The sequence below is a fragment of the Gorilla gorilla genome, chromosome 3 (genome assembly GCF_029281585.2).
Source record: "Gorilla gorilla gorilla isolate KB3781 chromosome 3, NHGRI_mGorGor1-v2.1_pri, whole genome shotgun sequence".
Classification (NCBI taxonomy): Eukaryota; Metazoa; Chordata; class Mammalia; order Primates; family Hominidae; genus Gorilla; species Gorilla gorilla.
In genome coordinates, this window is record NC_073227.2 from 174,304,661 (window position 1) to 174,325,979 (window position 21,319).

General features: G+C 40.4%; 1 protein-coding gene across 10 annotated transcripts in view; it reads left to right on the forward strand.

Annotated features, from left to right (window-relative positions):
- TRIM2 (tripartite motif containing 2) overlaps nucleotides 1-21,319 on the forward strand; it is a 187,252-nt gene that overhangs the window by 119,403 nt on the left and 46,530 nt on the right. For 9 of the 10 annotated variants that reach the window (XM_019025647.4, XM_055385097.2, XM_019025644.4 and 6 more), the window contains exon 3: nucleotides 4,498-4,735. In XM_019025647.4, coding sequence (XP_018881192.1) covers nucleotides 4,498-4,735 — 238 coding nt within the window. Of the gene's footprint in view, nucleotides 1-4,497; nucleotides 4,736-19,860; nucleotides 20,357-21,319 lie in introns of those variants that run through there. The other variant, XM_055385102.1, reaches the window with a different exon arrangement.

Consider the following 21,319-nt stretch of genomic DNA (forward strand, 5'->3'; position numbering starts at 1 on the left):
GCTGATTACACAAATATCTGATTTAACATGTCTTTATTATCTGATTGACCATTTTTTGAGTTGATTTACTTTGCAAGGTTCAATTGCAAAAGAATAACCATATCCTTCATGGTGGTGATGGATGGAAGGAGAAGGTAGATTTGTTACTAGTAGTTGTGGCTTTTTTGTTTGTTTTGGGTTGTTGTGGGGTTTTGTGTGTGTGCGTGTGCTTGTGTATATGGGTTTTGGTTTGTTTTAGTGGTGGTATATAGGGCACTTTTTACTTTATTCATTTTATACTTTGGCTTAAGTGCTTGGTAATTCATATCACAAAATAATTAGAGTGTGATTCCTCCATCCCCTTAATGGGTGCACCTAAAACATGAATACCAGCTAATCGTCCATGTGTCCTGGGCACACATGGAAAGATCGTTACCTGATGTGCAGCAGTCGGCATATCTTGGCAGATACTCTCTATAGAAGTGCATTCAGAGCCACTCAGTCTGAACTTGGCAGAATTGCCCCATATCCCAGTATTCTGTGTCCAGCCTATCTATTGTTTGGGTCCTGCTTCCTCACTCTGACAGGTGAGAAGCAACACTCTGGCTGCCCTAGGTCTGCCCCTGCTATCTTCTTTGGAGATCTAGCCCAACCCACTTCCACTCCCCACCCAATAGCTGGTGGTAGAGATTTGTGAGATTCTGCTACAGCAAGTCCTTACACAATGCTCTGTGTTAAAATTGTTCCAGCCTTATGCATGTTGAGATGATTTCCTATTCTTTTTTATTTTATTTTTAATTTTGAGATGGAGTCGCACTCTGTTGCCCAGGCTGGAATGCAGTGGCGCAAACTCAGCTCACTGCAAGCTCTGCCTCCCGGGTTCACGCCATTCTCCTGCCTCAGCCTCCTGAGTAGCTGGGACTACAGGTGCCTGCCACCACGCCCGGCTAATTTTTTGTATTTTTAGTAGAGACGAGGTTTCACTGTGTTAGCCAGAATGGTCTTGATCTCCTGACCTCATGATCTGCCCGCCTCGGCCTCCCAAAGTGCTAGGATTACAGGCGAGAGCCACTGCGCCTGGCCAGATTTCCTCTACTTTTATTTTTTATTTTATTAATTATTTATTAATTTATTTATTTTGAGACAGGATCTCACTCTGTCACCCAGTCTAGAGTGCAGTGGCACAATCACCGTTCACTGCAGCCTCAATTTCCCAGGCTCCAGAGATCTTCCAACCTCAACTTCTTGAGTAGTTGGGACCACAGGTGCACACCACCATGCCTGACTATAGAGACAGGGTTTCTCCATGTTGCCCAGACTGGTCTCAAACTCCTGAGCGCAAGCAATCCAACTACCTTGGCCTCCCAAAGTGTTGGGCTTACAGGCGTGAGCCACTGCGTCCAGCCGAGAAGATTTCTGTTTGAAGGTGTTGAAGGTGCTGGCAACTTTCCTTAAAATGGGAGTTTTTTTTTTTTTTTTTTTGAGACGGAGTCTTGCTCTGTCGCCAGGCTGGAGTGCAGTGGCGCGATCTCGGCTCACCGCAACTTCCGCCTCCTGGGTTAAGTGATTCTCCTGCCTCAGCCTCCCTAGTAGCTGGGACTACAGGCATGCGCCACTATGCCCAGCTAATTTTTGTATTTTTAGTAGAGACGGGGTTTCGCCATGTTGGCCAGGATGGTCTCGATCTCTTGACCTCGTGATCTGCCCATGTCGGCCTCCCAAAGAGCAGGGATTACAGGCATGAGTCACTGCGCCCGGTGGGGAAATTTTTGTTTATGCAGAGACAAAACTTTACAGCTTGTCTCACTGTCACAAGAGTGAGCTCTAGGACCCCCATGTTCAGCCTCTGCTGGACATTCATACTGGCTACTCAGTGAGCACCTTACAGTCACTCTTTTTCTTTTTTTTTTTTTTTTTCTTTTTGAGACAGAGTCTCGCTCTGCCGCCCGGGCTGGAGTGCCGTGGCGCGATCTCGGCTCACTGCAAGCTCCACCTCCCGGGTTCAGGCCATTCTCCTGCCTCAGCCTCCCGAGTAGCTGGGACTACAGGCGCCCGCCACCACGCCCGGCTAATTTTTTTTTTTTTTTTTTTGTATTTTTAGTAGAAACAGGGTTTCACCGTGTTAGCCAGGATGGTCTCGATCTCCTGCCCTCGTGATCCACCCGCCTTGGCCTCCCAGAGTGCTGGCATTACAGGCCTGAGCCACCGCCCCCAGCCCTTACAGTCACTCTTATCCCACATCCTCCAAAACAGCATCAAAGGGCTTGAAGGAGGGCAAAGCCAGACATAGCTGCTGGCCCCTTGGAACTCACAGCCTAGTGGACGAGCCAGTCACTAACCCCCTAATTGCTCAGAGTAATGTGAAATTAAACCAGTGACAAGTGCTGTACACCAGAAGTATACAAGAAACAATATAATAGAGGAATTTGCCCTAATCAGGGAAGGCTTCCTTGCAGAAGTGATGATTACGCAGAAACCCCAATGATGAGTAAAAATTAACTAAACAAAGGGGAGTGAATAGAATTTCAGGTATGTGCAAAGGTGCTGTAGTGGGAGGTTGCTATAGTGAGTGAGAGGTGCTACCGTGAGAGCGTTATTCGACACTGGGGAAGAACTTAAATAAGTCCACTGTGGCTGGTATGCAGCAAATGAGGGGAAGAGACAGAAAGCATGTAGGTGCTAGGCCATATGAGATGTGTAATCCATGTTGCCATATATGGATTTTTGTCTTTGTTGTAAGAGCAGAGGAAGTGGAAACCATGGCATGGCTTTCATCTCAGATGGTGTGGGAGGGAGATTTAAATGGCTTGCTTTGAGTTTTGAGAAGGTCACTCTGGTTGCAATGTGGAGAATTGTTAGAGGGTACAAGGATGGTAATATAGCAGGGCATGAAGAGAACTGGAGAGGTTAGAAAGATATGTAGACATTTGGACATGCTTTGGTGATGGGTTGGATATGGAAAATGAAGGACAGTAAGGGAGTTACTGTTTTAAGAATGACTCCTAGTTTCTGGTTTGTTTAAATAAATGGATGGAGGTGCTATTCATCAGGAATGGGAGAGGATACAGTCTGGGGGGGCAGATCATGGGTTTGGTTTTGTTCATGTTGAGTTTCAGGACCTGCAAGACATCTAAGAAAAGATGTCAAGAAGTCAGTTAATGAGGCTCAAAGGAGATGTCTGTGGGAAGAAATATAATTTTGGGAGCCTGATGCTTGTAGCCACACTTGTGATATGAATATAATATTCCAGAAAGAGAAGAGGTCTCATGATGAATGGAACGTTGATTAACTCAAAACTGTATTGACTCAGAAAAGATAGAGCAGACAGGAGAACCATGTGAGTGTGGTGTCATAAAGTCAAGGGAAGAGAAATTTTTCAATAAAAAGGAAGGTGAGCAAAGCAATAATCAAGCTTAATGATACTTCCCAGAAGTCTAGTAAGATAAAATTGAAAAACATCTGCTGGATTCAGACGTCATTAATGACCTTAGCAAAAGCTGTTTCATGTCTGGAATTGGTTCAGGGCTAGCTACCTCTGTGATATAGACAAGATCAATGAATGTCTCTGATGTCAGGTCTATTCATCTGCAAAATAAGGGGAATGGGGCTAGGTTGGTGTGTTTTGAATTATTTGGCTAGGTACTGGAAAAAATTGTATAGTCTAATTATTGAGAGCTTAGGTTATGGTGCCAAACTGCCTGTGTTTGAATTTGTACTTTGTACTCTGCTCCTGACCAGCTAAGTATCTTGGACAAGTACGCTGGCCTGTCTCTGTCTGTTGCATCACGTGTCTCAAGGAATCATAACAGTACCTATCTCATAGGCTCATTGGAAGTACTTTGAATTCAATGAGCAGCATATGTGTGAGTCATTATTAGTGACACACTTCTTTAACTAAATGAGTTAAGTTGATACCTGTTGAGTAGAGACAAGGAGAAGAGATGGTGTGGCTCTGACTCTGGGTGTCCCATTCTTGCTTCAAGCAAACATTTCCACTTTGATGTGTTTTTTATATCTCATTATGATTTTGTACGTAAGAAGAATTTTATTGCTAACAAAAATATTTGATGTGTTTCTTTCAATTTCAAAGTCTACACATTTATGAGCCCACTGCTAGATATTGTGGGCCAGTGCTTCTCAAACTTTAACATGTATGCAAATCACATGGGGAGCTGACTCAGCAGGTGTTCGATAGGGTCTAAGATTCTGCATTTCTACCAAATGCACCCCCCAGGGAGGCTGACGCTGCTCATCCAGGGACCACACTTTGTGTGCCAAGGCACTAGAAAACACTACAAAAGTCAATGACATTTTTTATTTCCTTGAGCATAATCATTTGCCTCATTAGTGTGAGTACAGCTTACCTGTTGGTTTCTGAAATATTATTTTCCTAGTAAAGGAGACTGGGATGGGAGTTTCTGCCAAATACCTTGTGTAGTCACTGAGAACATGTATGGCACCTGTGAGAAGTGGAGGTTCTGCACTGTGCTAAGCTCTCCACCTCTGCTTCTGCAACAGGTGCCTGCAGAACTACATTCCTGCCCACAGTTTAACCCTCTCCTGCCCAGTGTGCCGCCAGACCTCCATCCTGCCCGAGAAAGGGGTGGCCGCGCTCCAGAACAATTTCTTCATCACAAACCTGATGGACGTGCTGCAGCGAACTCCAGGCAGCAACGCTGAGGAGTCTTCCATCCTGGAGACAGTCACTGCTGTGGCTGCGGGAAAGCCTCTCTCTTGCCCAAACCACGATGGGAATGTAAGTGGCTGGGATGGCAGATACTGCCCGGGAGCATGACTACTGTGGCCTTGGGGAGGATTTGGGTGCGTCAGAGATTACACATTGAAACAGAACTCCATGTGGAAAAATCAGTAATTAAAAAAGATTTTTACCAGCCCTCAGACTACCTGCTCACTTTCTTTGACCAGAACTATTTAAATAACGAAATCAATCTCCACTGTGTCTCCTTCACACATATTGTTGGTATCCCCAGGACAGCAAACCAGTAGCTATTTGCAAGCTGACCTACATAAACATCTGTGTAATAAATTATGGATACAGATTTAACAATGGATAAGTTCTGTAAGTTGAGAATGATTATTAAAATGTTAATTAGAGTTCTTTATTTTTCTTGGGAGGGAAATTTTCTCATGCTACATTAGACCTTATTCCTTATTAATAGATAGAATTTGAAGCTATGTGAATCCCTGATAGTAGATTATAGATTATGAATTCCAAACATATTTCTTGCTACTAGTGAGTACAATAACTGTTAGAAGCTCAGGAGGACCTGTGGGTACCATCAAGTAACTGATTCACAATAGCTATGTAACCTGAAGAGGCAGCATTGTGTAGTGTCTAAGGACATTGACTTTGGAGTCAGGCTGCCTGATTCAAATCCTGCTCTTAAACTTATTCCCTGTGCCAGCTTTGGTAAGTTTATTAAACTCTCTGCGTCTCATTTCTTTATCAGTTAAAAAAAAGTAACAATAGTATTTACCATATGGAATATTGGAAGAATTAAATGTTCGAGTCATGTAAATCATATAGTAGGATCTTGATAAATGTCAGCTTTAACATTTTTTCATTAATTACTTTATATTCATCTCATTTGTATATTGGTCACTTCAAAAGTATTTGAAACTGCTTAAAACAAAAGGCCCAGGTATAACAAAACCACTAAGACAAGCAAGCAATCATTAGAGCAAAGCAATTCTTATTAGCCACACTACTGTTTGTTTACCTCATCTCCCAGCATTCTCTCTGCACACTGTGCTGGAGCTTCACCAGCCTCCTAGAACCTGCCAAATGGTTTCCCTCCTCGGGGCCTGGCTGTTCTGTTCCTTCTGCCTGGGTTGCTCTTTGTTTCCTCTTTATGTGGTGAGCTTATTCTCTTCCTTGAAGTCTTACTGCAAATTTCTCCTGCACACAGCAGTCTTCTCCACCTGTACCATCTAACACAGGTTGCCTCTTACAGCTGGTTACCCTCCATCATGTCCCTGCTTTCTTTCCTCCCTGGTGCTCACTGTGGTCTGCTTGCCATCAGCTGTGTATTTGTGTACTTATTAGTCCTGGCTTTCCCTCTAGAATGTGAGCTCTGGGAGGGCAAGGACCTGTCATTAGACCCCTAGCACTGAGGGCAGTGTCTTATACATAGAAGTCAATAAATATTTGTTGAACAAATTTGCCAGACACCGTATTTGGCTCCTTAAACCCCCCTCTGCAAAGCAGTTGTTGGTTACTTTCACTTTATAAGATGAAGAAACTGAGGCTGGAACAGTTTAAGTCACAAAGCTTGCTGGGCACATTGTAAAAGTTAGCCCTGGAAGAAATAGCATCCTGAGCTTTCTGGTAGCCAAAACAAGAGAAGGACACCATGGCTTACACATCTGTAATAATTTAATTGAAAGCACACCAGGCTATTAATAGCTATCAGTTTTCCATGCATTTTATGCCAAGGGAAATTGATCATCTAAATTTTGTAAAAAGAACTTTTAAATGCTGCTTTTGAAAGCAGGTTGAGTATTTTCCTCATGACCACTTCTCACACTGGTGCTTAGTGAATGCTGAGGCTGTGTTTGCCTGGAGCTTGCACTCTAAATACTAGTTATGGGAAGGTATTTCTATCAGGTGTAAGAGTGCCCCTTAAAATGAGGCTCTCTGGAGACGTGACTTGATAGAGGAGTAAAGCCTTAGAAACATTAGGTTGTTTTATTTTTTATGGGTTTTTTAGTTTTTGTTTTTGTTTCTGAGACAGAGTCTCAATCTGTCATCCAGGCTGGAGTGCAGTGGCACGATCATGGCTCATTGAAGCCTCGACCTCCTGGCTTAAGCGATCTTTCCACCTCAGTCCTGTCCTCTGCCCCAGTATCTGGGACTACAGGTGCATGCCACCACGCCCAGCTAATTTTTGTATTTTCTGTAGAGACAGGGTCTCACTATGTTGCCAAGACTGGTCTCAAACTCCTGGTCCCAAGTGATTCACCTGCCTTGGCCTCCCAAAGTGCTGAAATTACAGGTATGCGCCACTGTGCCCGGCCAAGCTAATATTTCTAACTGTCATTATTTCTCATTCTACATGACAGCCCCTTCATATCCCAAATTTACACCAGTGTCTGTAGTAGGTCTCCTAATGTTTCTAAGGGCCAGACATGGTGGCTCATGCTTGTAATCCCAGCACTTTGGGAGGCTGAGGCAAGCCAATCGCTTGAGCCCAGGAGTTTGAGACCTGACTGGGCAACATGGCGAAATCCCACCTCTACCAAAAATACAAAAATCAGCTGGGCATGATGGGGCTGCACCTGTAGTCCCAGCTGTTCAGAGGCTGAGGTAGGAGGATCCTGTGCGTCCAGACATTGAGGCTGCAGTGAGCCATGATTGCGCCTCTGCGCACCAACCCAGGTGACAGAGCAAGACTCTGTCTCAAAAAAAAAAAAAAAAAATTAAGAAAAAATAAATAAATGTTACCTCCATAAGTAAAGTGAGAATGTCATGAAATTCAGGCAACAGCTTATAGCTCAAGGAAGCGGCTAGAACATGGAGACAGCGAAGTTGAGGGTGGGACACAGGTGGGCCTGAAAAGATAGATGTGGAGAGATTGGGATGAGCTGTGAATATCATTAAGAACATGTTTGACGTCAATTTCTTAAATTGCAAAAGCATCAAAGCCTTCTGAACAGGAGATAGGTATTTTATTGACATTTTGGAGGAATGGGGTGGCAGACACTAAAGGCTGGGAAACCAATTTTGAGTTTACTGAATTGTCCAAATGAGAGATAAGAGGTGGAACTAGAATAGCATCAATGGGCCTGGGGAAGACAGCATGAATTTCAGAGAAAAGAGTACTCTTTGACTCAAGAATCTGCCTCCCACAAATAAAAAGGCATGTGCTAAAGTCTGTTAAGCTAAGCTATTAGATCGTGAGAACTTCAGCAACTAAAATTAATCTTATACTAGGTCACAGAGAAAATACCACTATATTTGCCCATTGTGTAAAGCAAGTTCCTGCCCTACAATGCACTAAAATTACATTAGTAACACATGTTTATGGGGAAAAAACAAATCTTCTTTAAAAGTTAATAATTATTTAATCAAAGAAATAATAGAAAATAATATAAATAATAGAAAATTGGACTATTTACAAAGTATTGGAAGTGGAAACTTTTTCTATCCAATGTGTAGGGTCAAATCTCTACCCAGGAAATTTTATAGGTTTAAGTATTTTCCTTTATTTAAAAAGAATTCCAGCCTGGGCAACATAGTGAGTCCTCATCTCTACAAAAAAATCAAAACATGAGGCCGAGCACGGTGGCTCATACCTATAATCTCAGCACTTTGGGAGGCCGAGACAGGTGGATCACCTGAGGTCAGGAGTTCGAGACCAGCCTGGCCAACATGGTAAAACTCTGTCTCTATTAAAAATACAAAAATTAGCTGGGCATGGTGGCACATGACTGTAGTCGCAGCTACTCAGGAGGCTGAGGCAGGAGAATTATTTGAACCTGGGAAGCAGAGATTGCAGTGAGCCAAGATCATGCCACTGCACTCCAGCTTGGGCAACAGAGTGAGACTCTGTCTCAAAAAAAAAAAAAAAAGTTGGGGGGGATAGCGGAGCAAGAGGATTGCTTGAGCCCAGAAGGCTGAGGCAGCAATGAGCTGTGATCGTGCCAAAGTACTCCTGCTTGGGTGACAAAGCGAGACCCTGCCCCTACCCCCACCCCCCCAAAAAAAGAATTCAACTCAAGTTAGAAAAAGAGTAATAAAATAAACATATGGAACATACACAAAGAAAGAAAAGAACAGAAGTATCTATACATAGTACAGTATGTTTATTAAATACATAGTATATATATTTCTGCATTGTAGGAAAAGCTAGAAAGGTCTCCCATTTCATTTGTGATACGCTTATAACCCTGATACCAAAACCTAATGAAGACAGAACAAAAAGAAAATCATTAGTAGCTTAATTTATGACATTGGCTGTAAAATTATTAATTAAAATACCCCAGCAAATTCCTTTTTTTTTTTTGCTGGGTCTCACTCTGTCACCAAGGCTAGAGTGCAAGTGGCACTATCTATCATGGTTCACTGTAACCTCCAACTCCAGGGCTCAAGTGATACCCCTGCCTCAGCCTCCACAGTAGCTGGGACTACAGGAGCATGCTACCATGCCTGGCTAATTCTTTAAGTTTTTGTTGAGACAAGGTCTTATGTTGCCTAGGCTGGTTGCAAACTCCTGGCCTCAAGGGATCCTCCCACCTGGACCTCCCAAAGTGCTAGGATTACAGGCATGAGCCACTATGTCCAGCCCCCCAGCAAATTCTTTTTTTTTTTTTTTTTTTGAGATGGAGTCTCGCTCTGTTGCCCAGGCTGGAGTGCAGTGGCGCGATCTTGGCTGACTACAAGCTCCGCCTCCTGGGTTCACACCATTCTCCTGCCTCAGCCTCCCGAGTAGCTGGGACTACAGATGCCCGCCACCACACTTGGCTAATTTTTTTTATTTTTAGTAGAGATGGGGTTTCACCATGTTAGCCAGGATGGTCTCGATCTCCTGACCTCGTGATCTGCCCGCCTCGGCCTCCCAAAGTGCTGGGATTACAGGTGTGAGCCACCGCGCCCGGCCTGCAAATTCTTAATATGTAAAAGCACTTACAAATTAAGAAAAATATGAGCATCATAAAAGAAAATGAGCAAATAACTCGGAAAATCCACAGAGGATATATAAATGCCTAAAAATCATTTATGGAAAAATGTCAAGCTTCACAGATAATCAGTTCTTTCAAATTAACTACAAATTTTTTAAAAGGTAGTAACCAGTGCTCTTGAGGGTATGTATGGTGAGACATTTTCATATGCTGTGGGTGGAAGGGTAAATTGCTCTTCAGAAAGTTTACATCAATTTGACAAAATATAATGAGTGTTTTACACAACCTCTCATCTTTTAATCCAGTAATTCCACCAGTGGAAATATTTCTAAGGAAATAGCTGGAGCGGAAGATAAAGCTCAAAAATTGGAAATAATCTAAATGTGCAACATTAGGGGACAAGAATGCTTGGCAAATTAGCAGCATGTGCCTTAAATCATTCTATTGTTTGATTATAGACTGTAGAAGTTCACTGCTGCTGTTTTGAAACAGAAGTCTTCATTGCATATTCAAGCCAAATTCATGCAATGTTCCAGATAAATTGCTGCAGTTAGTTGCTGTGAGTAGATCTTTAAAAACAATCCAAGCATCTGAAGGTTAATAAAATCAATTCATTAACAATAAAGCAGGGTGCTGCCATCCCCACTGTCTGATGCTGATTGGCACGTGTGGATGAAAGCCTGTCATCAACTTTAAGTGCTGTGACACTATCTGTCTTCTAATTAAACTGCCATAGTGGCATTGTTCAAATACAAAAGAAAAAGAAAAATAATGGTCAGTGATCTAACAGGTTCTTTGCACTTAAAGCAGACACTTGAGCTCATGCCTCATGGTCCCTGGAACACAGATGATCATTAAACCCTGTTATTGGTTGCTTAGGCACCTGACTATCAAAGGTGTCAAAGGTGCAAAGGAGAGGTCCTCATTAAGACTGCCCTGCCACTAACAAGTTTCCACTTCCATATCAGGATCAACTGTCAGTGCCCTTAAGAAGCCAAGCCTCAGGGTTGGCTGCAAGGCCTTGACCATCTTTTTTGCATGTTAGGAATGCATAGGATCTTGCCAGTCTCTTCTGGTGAACATAAATGGTGACTATCCGTCAACAACAAGCTCATCCTAGCTTTTGGCCTGCCCACCCACCCCAGGCCGCACCAGCATCATCTCACTGGAGATGGATGAAATGGATGAGCTCAGCAGAATTACACGCCCCACACAATTAGCTCTCAGCTTAAACCAAAGCTGTCAGAACCGAAGCACAAGCCTTTGAAAATGACTAGCTATTGATACTTCAAAATCATTTCAGGGCCTTGGCTTCCCAAGACACACTTAAGATATTGAACTAGGAATAGTAAGCCAGGTCTGCTGCTGTCTCTTCAAAGCTGTGATCAATTTTTTTTTGTTTGTTTCTGAAGTAAAATTCAGGCTGGTCTTGGTGGCTCACTTTGGGAGGCCAAGGCAGGAGGATCACTTGAGGCCAGGAGTTTGAGACATGCCTGAGCAACAAAGTGAGACCCTTTCTCTACAAAAGTAAATAAATACATAAATACAAGATAAAAAATAAAATTCACATCACATAAAATTTAATATTTCAACAATTTTATTTGTTTGTTTGTTTTTTTGTTTTGAGACAGGATCTCACTCTGTCACCCAGGCTAGTCTCAAATTCCTGGGCTTAAGCAATCTGCCTGCCTCAACTTCCCAGAGTGCTGGGATTACAGGTGTTAAGGCACTGAGCCTTGCCTGTTTTTTTTTGGGTTTTTTTTAATAATGATTTTTTTTAGAGACAAAAAAGTCTCACTCTGTCACCCAGGCTGGAGTGCAGTGGCATGATCATGGCTCATGGCAGCCTCAATCTCCCAGGCTCAGGTGATCCTCCCACTTCAGCCTCCCGAGTAACTGGGACTATAGGCGCATGCCACCAACCTAGCTAATTTTTTTTTTAAGAAATGGGTTTTGCTATGTTGCCCAGGCTGGTCTCGAACTCCTAGGCTCAAAGGATCCTCCTGCCTGGACCTCCCAAAGTGCTGGGATTACAGGAGTGAGCCACTGCACCAGGTCTCAACCATTTAGAAAAGCACAACTAATGTGTTTTTTAGTATAGTCACAAAGTTGTGCAAACATCACCACTGTCTAAATTCCAGAACGTATTCATCACCCCAAAAAGAAACTCCATGCCCATTAAGCAGTCACCTCCTACTCCCTCCTCCCACTAATCCCTGGCAACCATCAGCCTGCATTCTGTCTCTGGATTTGCCACTTATGGACATTTGATATAAATGGAATCATACAATATGTGAGTTTTAGAGTCTGGCTTCTATCAATTAGCATGTTTTCAAGGTTCATCCATGTTATGGTATATTAGTACTCTTTTTAATGGCTAAATAATATTCCATTATATAGATATACCACAATTTATTGATTCATTCATCAGTTGATGGACATTTGAGTTGTTTCCACTTTTTGGCTGTTATGAATAATGCTGCTGTGAGCATTCATGTACATGTTTTTGTGTAGACATATGCTTTCAGTTGTCCTGGGTATGTACCTAAAAGTGGAATTGCTGGACCATATGGTAATTCCATGTTTAACTTTTTAAGGAACCGTCAACTGTTTTTTGTTTTTTGTTTTTTTTTTCTGTTTTTTTTTTTTTCTGTTTTTTTTTTTCTGTTTTTTGAGACAGAGTCTTGCTCTTTTGCCAGGCTGGAGTGCAGTGGCGGAAACTTGGCTCACTGCAACTTCTGCCTCCCAGGTTCAAGCAATTCCCTTGCCTCAGCCTCCCAAGTAGCTGGGACTACAGCTGCATGCCACCATGCCCCGTGAATTTTTTGTATTTTTAGTAGAGACGGGGTTTCATCATCTTGGCCAGGATGGCCTTGATTTTTTTTTTCTTTTTTTTTTTTTTGAGACAGAGACTTGCTCTGCTGCCCAGGCTGGAATGCAGTGGTGCGATCTCAGCTCACTGCAGCCTCTCCTCCTGGGTTCAAGCAATTCTCCTGCCTCAGCCTCCTGAGTAGCTGGGATTACAGGTGCATGTCACCATGCCCAGCTAATTTTTGTATTTTTTTTTTTTTTTTAGTAGAGATGGGGTTTCTACTAAACCCCTGCCTGAGGCCAGGCAGGTCTCAAACTCCTGACCTCAGGTGATCCGCCCACTTCGGCCTCCCAAAGTGCTGGGATTACAGGCGTAAGCCATTGTGCCTGGCCTGGTTTTTTTTGTTTTGTTTTGTTTTGTTTTTTGTTTTTTGTTTTTTTTTTCAGACAGTCTCACTCTGTTGCCGAGGCTGGAGTGCAGTGACGTGATCTCGGTTTACTCCAACCTCTGCCTCCTGGGTTCAAGTGATTCTCCTGCCTCAGCCTCCTGAGTAGCTGGGATTACAGGCGCCCACCACCATGCCTGGCTAATTTTTTTGTATTTTTAGTAGAGATGGGGTTTCCGCTGTGTTGGCCAGGCTGGTCTCGAATTCCTGGCCTCAAGTGATCTGCCAGCCTTGGCCTCCCAAAGTGCTGGGATTACAGGCATGAGCCACCATGCCTGGCCTGGAACCACCAACTGTTTTCACAGTGGCTGCACCAGTTTACATTTCCACTAGCAAAGCATAAGGGTTCTAATTTCTCAGCATCTTTACCAACCCTTATTATTATTTGACTTTTTGATCCTGACTTTTGATTCTAGTGAGTATGCAGTGGTATCTTGTTGCGGTTTTGATTTGCATTTGCCAAATGATTAACAATGCTGATCATATTTTCATGTGCTAATTGACCATTTGTATATCTTCTTTGGAGAAAGTCTATTCAAGTCCTTTGCCCATTTTTGAATTGGGTTGTTTATCTTTTTGTTGTTGAGTTGTAGAATTTTTAATATGTTCTGGATTATTATACCCTTATCAGATATATGACTAGCAAATATTTTCTCCCATTTTGTGGGGTTTCTTTTCACTTTCTTATAGTGTCCTTTGATTCAAAAATACTTTTAATTTAATGAAGCCTAATTTCTCTATTTTTTTCTTTTGTTGCTTGTGCTTTTGGTGTCATAGCTAAGAATCCATTGCTGATTGAAGGTCATGAAAATTCACCCCTGTTTCCTTCTAAGATTTTTATAGTTTTAGCTTACATTTAGGTCTTTTATGTATCTTGAGTTAATTTTTGTATGTGGTTTGAAGGAAGGGTTTAATTTCATTCTTGTACATGTGAATTTCCAGTTACCTCAGCATAATATATTGAAAAGGCAATTTTTCCCATTGAGTTGTGTTGACACCCTTGTCAAGAATCAATTGACCATAGATGTATGGGCTTCTTTCTGTACTTTCCATTTTATTCCATTGATCTATATGCCTATTCTTATGCCAGTACTACATTGTTTTGATTACTGTAGCATTATAGTCAGTTTCGAAATTGGTAACTATGAGTCCTCCAATTTTGTTCTTTTTCAAGATTGTTTTGGCTATTTAGTAGTTTTCAGTATTCAAGTCTTGCACTTCCTTGGTTAAATTTATTCCCAACTATGTTATATTCTTTTTGATAATATTGTAAATGGATTTTTTTAAAAAAATAGAGATAGGTCTCACTATTTTGGCCAGCCTGGTCTTGGGGCAAGCAATCTTCCTGCCTCAGCCTCCCAAAGTCCTGGGATTACAGGCATGAGCCACCATGCCTAGCTGGGAATTGTTTTCTTAATTTCACTTTTGGATTATTCATTGTTAGTGTTTAGAGATACAACTGATTTTTGTTTGTTAATCTTGTATCCTGCAACTTTGCTGAATTCATTTATTAGCTCTAATTGTGTGAATGTGTGTGCGTGTGTGTGTGTGTATGTGTGTATTCGTTAGGATTTTCTGTACATAAGATCATGTCATCTCTGTATAGAGAAATTCTTAATTCTTCCTTTCCAATTTGGATGCATTTTATTTCTTTTTCTTGCCTAAATGCCCTGGTCAGCACCTTCAGTACACCGTTGACTAGAAGTGATAAGAGTGAATGTCCTCTTGTTCTTGATTAAGTATGATGTTAGCTGTGGGTTTTTTGTAGATGCTCTTTATTAGGAGGAGGAAGTTCCCTTCTGTTTCTAGTTTGGCATGAAAGGATATTGGATTTTGTTAAATGCTTTTCCCACATTAATTCAGATGATAATGAGTTTTTTCTTTCATTCTATTAATGTGATGTATTACATACAGTAATTTGTCTAGGTAAGCCACCCTTGCATTCCTGGGATAAATCCCACCTGCTCATGATGTATAATCTCTTTAATATACAGCTGGATTCAGTTTGCTAGCATTTTATTAAGAATTTTTTCATCCATATTTATAAGGGTTATTGGTCTGTAATTTTCTTGTGGTATCTTTGGCTTTGGTATCAGGGAAATACTGGCCTAATAGAATGAGTTAGGAAGTATTACCCCTCAACCTCTTCTATTTTTTTTTAAGAGTTTAAGAAAGATTGATGTTAGTTCTTCTTAAAATATTTGGTTGAATTCACCAGTGAAGCCGTCTGGTCCTGGGCTTTTCTGTGTTGGAAGTTTCCTGATTATTGATTCAATCTCCTTACATATTACAGGTCTATTCAGACTTTGTATTTCTTCATGTCAGTTTTGGTAGTTTGTGTGTTTTTAGGAATTTGTCCATTTCATCTAAGTTATTCAATGTGTTAGCATAAAACTATCCACAGTATTCTGTTATAATCCTTTTTATTTCTATGATGTCAGTAGTAATTTCCCCACCACTTTCCTTCCTGATTTTTGTAATTTGAGTCTTCTTTCTCTCTTCTCCCACACCACCCCTGCCACACACACACCCACCGCCCCGCATCCCCCCACCATCTCACTCTCTCTCTCTCTCTGGTCAGTCTAACTAAAGTTTTATCAATTTTATAAAATCCTTTCTGTCAATTATATACTATCCAACTTTTGTCTGAAGTCTATTTTTTCTGATATTAGAATAGCCACTCTAGCTCCCTTTTGGTTACAGTTTGCATGAAATATTTTTTTCATTCTTTCACTTTCTTTTTTTTCTTTTCCTTTTTCTCTCTCTCTCTTTTTAAGAGATGGTCTTGCTCTGTTTCCCAGGCTGGAGTACAGTGGCATGATCATAGCTCACTGCAGCCTCATAATCTTGGGTTCAATTGATATTCCTGCCTCAGCCTCCTGAGTAGCCAGGACTACAGGCACACGCCACTATGCTCAGCTAATTTTTGTATTTTTTTAATAGACAGGGTCTCTCACTATGTTTTTCAAGCTGGTCTTGACCTCCTGGACTCAAGCAATCCTCCTGCCTCTGTCTCCCAAAGTACTGGGATTACAGGCATGAGCCACCACATCTGGGCCATCCTGTCACTTTCAACCTGTTTGAGTCTCTGAATCTAAAATTAGTCTCTTATAGAGAGCATATAGTTGGATTATGTTTTCAATCCAATCTGCCAGTATCAGCCCTTTGATTGGAGAGTTTAATCCATTTAAATTAATTAACTTAATTACTGAAAAGAAAGGCTTTCTTTCCTTTTGCCATTTACTATTCTTTTTCTGTATGGCATATCTTTTTGTTCCTCTATTCCTCCATTACTGCCTTCTTTTATGTTTAATATTTTCTAGTGAACCATTTTGATTCCCTTCTCATTTCTTTTACTATACATATTTTTATTTTTATTTATCGTTTGCCCTGAGGGTTATAATTAACATTTTAGCTTATAATGATTTAATTCAAATTAATACCAACATAATTTCAATAGTATGTAAAATCCTTGCTTCTTTTAGCTTATATTTATATGTTGTATGCTCATCTACATAGGTTTGTAATTATAGATTATGCTGTTTTATGCAGTTTTATTTTATGTCATGTAGGAGTTAGAAAACTAAAATACATTAATACTGACCTTTATATTTATCGTTGTAGTTACCTTTACCTGCTTTCCTTGTTTTTTTCATGTGGACCCAAGTTGCTTTGTAGTGTATCAAATCAGGTCAGCTTGCAGGAATCCCTTTGGCATGACTTGTAGGGAAGGTATACTAGCAACAGACACTCAGTTTTTGTATTTCTGGTAATGTGTTAATTTTTCCTTCATGTTTGAAGGATAGTTTTGCCAGATAAAAAATTATTAGTTGTCAGGTTTATTTTTTTTCAGCAGTTTGAATATGTTACCCCATTGATTTCTGGCCTCTATAGTTTCTGATGAGATATCTGCTATTAAAAAATCTGCAGCCGGGCATGGTGGCTCACACCTGTAATCCCAATAATTTGGGAGGCTGAGGCAGGCGGATCACCTGAGGTCGGGAGTTTGAGACCAGCCTGGCCAACATGGTGAAACCTTGTCTCTACTAAAAATACAAAAATTAGCCAGGGATGGTGGTGCGCACCTGTAATCCCAGCTACTCAGGAGGCTGAGACAGGAGAATCGCTTGAACTTGGGAGCCAGAGGTTGCAGTGAGCCAAGATTGAGCCACTGCACTCCAGCCTGGGTGACAGAGTGAGACTTATCTCAGAAAAAAGAAAAAAAAAATCTGCTTATGGAATATTTCTTATACAAGATGAGTCACCTCTCTCTTGCTGCTTTCAAGATTCTCTCTTTGTTTTTGTCTTTTTATGGCTTGGTTATACTGTTTCCTGGTTTGGATGTCTTTGAGTTTCCTGCCTGGAGTTTATTAAGTTTTTTGGATGTGTAGATTTGTGCCTTTTATCAAATTTGGGAAGTTTCCAGCCATTACTTTTGCAAATACCGGTTCTTTCCCTTTCTCTCTTCCTCTCCTCTGGGACTCTCATTAGGTATATTTGGTACACTTGATGGTGTCCCACGGGCCTCTTAGGTTTTGTTACTTTTTCTTCCTTTTTTTTTTTTTCTGCCTCACAGACTGTATAATCTCAATAGGCCCATCTTCAAGTTAACCTTCTTCTTCCTGCTTGAATTTTCTGTGGAACTTTTCTAGTGAATTTTTCATTGCAGTTATATTTTTTAACCCTACAATATTTCTATTTGGCTTTTAAAAAATAATTCTTATCTCTCTATTAATATTCTCCATTTAGTGAGACATTGTTCTCATAGTTCTTTATATATGGTTTCCATTAGCTCTGTGAGCATATATGAAAGAGTTAAAGTCAAGTAAGTCCAATCTGGGCTTCTTTAGGGAGAGTGCCTATAAATTTCTTTTATTCCTCTTTGTGAACTTTGTCCTTTTTTGTGTGCTTCACTTTTTTCCAATGGAAACTGAACATTTAAAGTACTATATTGTGGCAACTCTGGAAATCAGAGTCTCCCCTCTCCCTAGGGTTTTTTGTTGATGATTATTATAGTTTTTTGCTGTTGTTGTTTGGTGACTTTTCTAAACTAATTATTTTATATTTTTTTCGTTGCCTACTTTTATTATCCAATGCAACTAATTTTGTAAAGTTTGTATGTTTTGTCATATGTGGCTAATGAAGTCTGTTCCAGTAGATTAGCTACCAACGAGTGACCTGACATAGATTTTCTTATGCTGCTGTTTTCAGTAACATCACTTCCCTGTAACCATTTAAAAATATGAATTAAAAAGAAGGATAATAATAGTAATGGATGCTGATCTTTTTTCATACATGATGAACTCTGGTCTTGAGGATTTTTTACATTTTTCGCGACTCTATATTATTTTGCATCCTTTTCTGTCTTCCAATGAGTATTCTTTGTCATCTCATTTCTTATACTGCTGGGGAACTTCAACTCAGACCACAAAATGCAACAAATATGATATAGTATTTGCAACTTCTAAATGCAATGTGCACACTGATTCCCAAGTAAAATTTGCCATTGGTCTAGAACCATTCTAGACATGAGGCCATGCTCCCTTCTTCCAGTGAAGATGTGGGAACTCAGTCCCAGGCTAGATTGGTTTGGGAAGAGTGCCATTGGATTGACTAACCACTGTTAATGTGGCATATTCCCTCAGTCCGTACACTTATATTTGCCCCAACACCCTAAATAACCTGAGGGAAGAAGTCTTTTCACATTCTGTTTTTGGGCTGTCCTCTGGTACATGTGACTGGCAGTGACAACCTGCTTTAAAGAGACCTCCTGAGCACTGACCATGAAGATGAAATATTAGTAAATGCTACTCTAGTTATATATAATCTAGAAATAAAATGTCTGGTAAAAGTAAACCACCTCTGGCTGAAGCCATGAAGTAATAAAGAAGCTCAGCCTTCATAGGAATTATGTTTCACAAAACCCAGGGGATGAAATTTTTCCAAAGAAATCTCAGAATTTAGTGGGGAATGCTCATTTATCCTGCCTTCTGCCAGCCCTTTGAAAAACAGGAAACTTCTTGGATTAAGAATTTTTTTCTAATAACAAGTAAAATATTTATGATATGAGGCTTATATATTGTTACCAAGCATTTGCTGACACTGCATATAGTTTTAGATCATTCTATTTCCTGAACACATGAAGGAAAGCAATATGGTAAGATACACAAATGCAACCCAAAGTATAGTCTTCCCTCACTGGGGAAATCCCTTGGAAGTACCCCTTAGCTCATATTGCCCCTCAGCGAATAATTATTGAACAGCTTCTATAAGCTGTGCTTTCTGCTGGATTGTATCAGACTTGTACCAAAATAAGGTGCAAATGACCAGTATTATAGTCTTTCTGTGGGATATTTGAATTTTCATTTGAGTTTGTTTATTAAAACATATTTTAATGAGAAGTGTGAATACTTTTTTGCTTTTTGAAATAGGATCTTGCTCCGATACCCAGGCTGGAGTGCAGTGGCACAATCATGGCTCACTGCAACCTCGAACTCCGAAGCTCAAGCAATCCTCCCACCTCAGCCTCCCAAGTAGCTGGGACTACAGGCATGTGCCACCACGTCCAGTTAATTTTTAAAATTTTTTTGTAGAGACAGAGCTTTGCTGTGGTTCCCCGGCTGGTCTCAAATCCCTGGCCTCAAGTGATCCTCCCACCTTGGCCTTCCAAAGTGCTGGGATTACAGGTGTGAGCCACTGCACCCAGCTGAGAAATGTTTTTGAGCAGAGAATGCATACAAGAAATTTCCAGTTAATGTTTCAAGCCTATTCCTAAAAGGCCTGCAGAGGAGCAAAGTACATGAAATTACAGCTTTATATGACAAAAAAAAAGTGTCTTTATATGACAAAAAAGTGTCTTTATATGACAAAAAAAGTGTCTTTATATGACAAAAAAGTGTCTTTATATGACAAAAAAGTGTCTTTCTAAACCTCTTACTATGTACCTACTTGAAACTATGATAAATATGAAATTTAAAATTATCTTGGACATGGTTTGAATGACTTTTATCTGAATTTGGTTCACCAGAAATGGTTTTTTCCAAAACACATGTGGTATGAGCAAGCTGAGTGCTTTATTCCTAGGAGAATCTTCTCCAGAAAGCACTATGTAACATAGTGAGTCTTAATGAGGAAGGAGGTGTCCCTTGGTTGGTCTTACACATGCCACCCGAATCATGGCTAAGAGCCTCCTCTCATTTATTCATTCAGTAGTGTTATTGAATACCTACTAAATGTATGGTATTATCTAGGCTCTGGGTGGGAGAGTTCCTGGGCTTAGGAATTTAAAGTCTTTTATTTCATAAATTGGGTATAAATAAAAGTGATTTGGTGACTGCCTTCACTTTGTGAAAATCCATCAAGCTGCATTAAGATTTATGCCCTTTTCTGTATTGTGTTATATGTCAAGAAAAAGTTCCTCCTAAAAGTGCTTTGGGAATTGAAAACTGGAAGACATTATTTCCAGCTGAGAAAACAAGGTAACACCTCTGCAAGGAAGCTAATTTTCTGGCTTTATATTATATTGTTACTGAAAGTTCGTCATTGTCAGGGTAATATTTTTTTATTTTCAGATAAGCAGATGATGTCATCATCATCATCATCATCATCCCCACAGCAGCTACTACATATTAAGAACTTATTATGTACCAAAGCCAGGTGCCATCTGAGTTCTTCGTGCATACTAACCTACTTATTCTTCATAGTAGCCCTGTGAAGTAGGTTACTGTTACTATCTCCATTTGACAGAGACAGAAGTTGTGACACAGTGAGGCTGAAAATTTGTCCAAGGTCATTCAGCTAAATAAGTGGTGAAGCCAGGAGACAAACTGCTCAGTCCAGACTTCTTATTTGGATAAGTCTCTTAGCCAAACAGTAGCAGTTCTCAAAGTGTGGTCCAGGAACGCTTGTGGGTCCCAAGACGTTTTCAAGCAGTCTTCAAGGTCAATACTATATTCATAATCATATGAAGACATTATTTGCTTTTTTCACTCTCATTCTCTCAAGAGTGTACAGTGGAATTTTCCACAGGCTATGTGATGTATGCTATCACAATGGACTCAATACAGAAGTGGATACAAGTCTCCAGCCATCTTCTGTTAAGCCAGACGCTACAGATATTTACAAAAATGGAAAACAATACCATTTTTCCCACACATTTTTTTGTTTTTCAGAATATATTTATTTTCATAAATTACATTATTCACATTAATATTTAATGGGCTTATTACTGCTTTTAATAAATTAAATACTTTAAAATTTTTATCAGTTCTAATTTTTAAAAATTTGATTAAATACTAATTTTAAAATTTTTTGTAGAGACAGAGTCTCGCTATGTTTCCCAGGCTGGTCTTAACTCCTGGCCTCGAGTAATCCTCCAGCCTTGGCCTCCCAAAGTGCTGGGATTATAGGCATACGCCACTGCACCCAGCCTAGTTTCAATT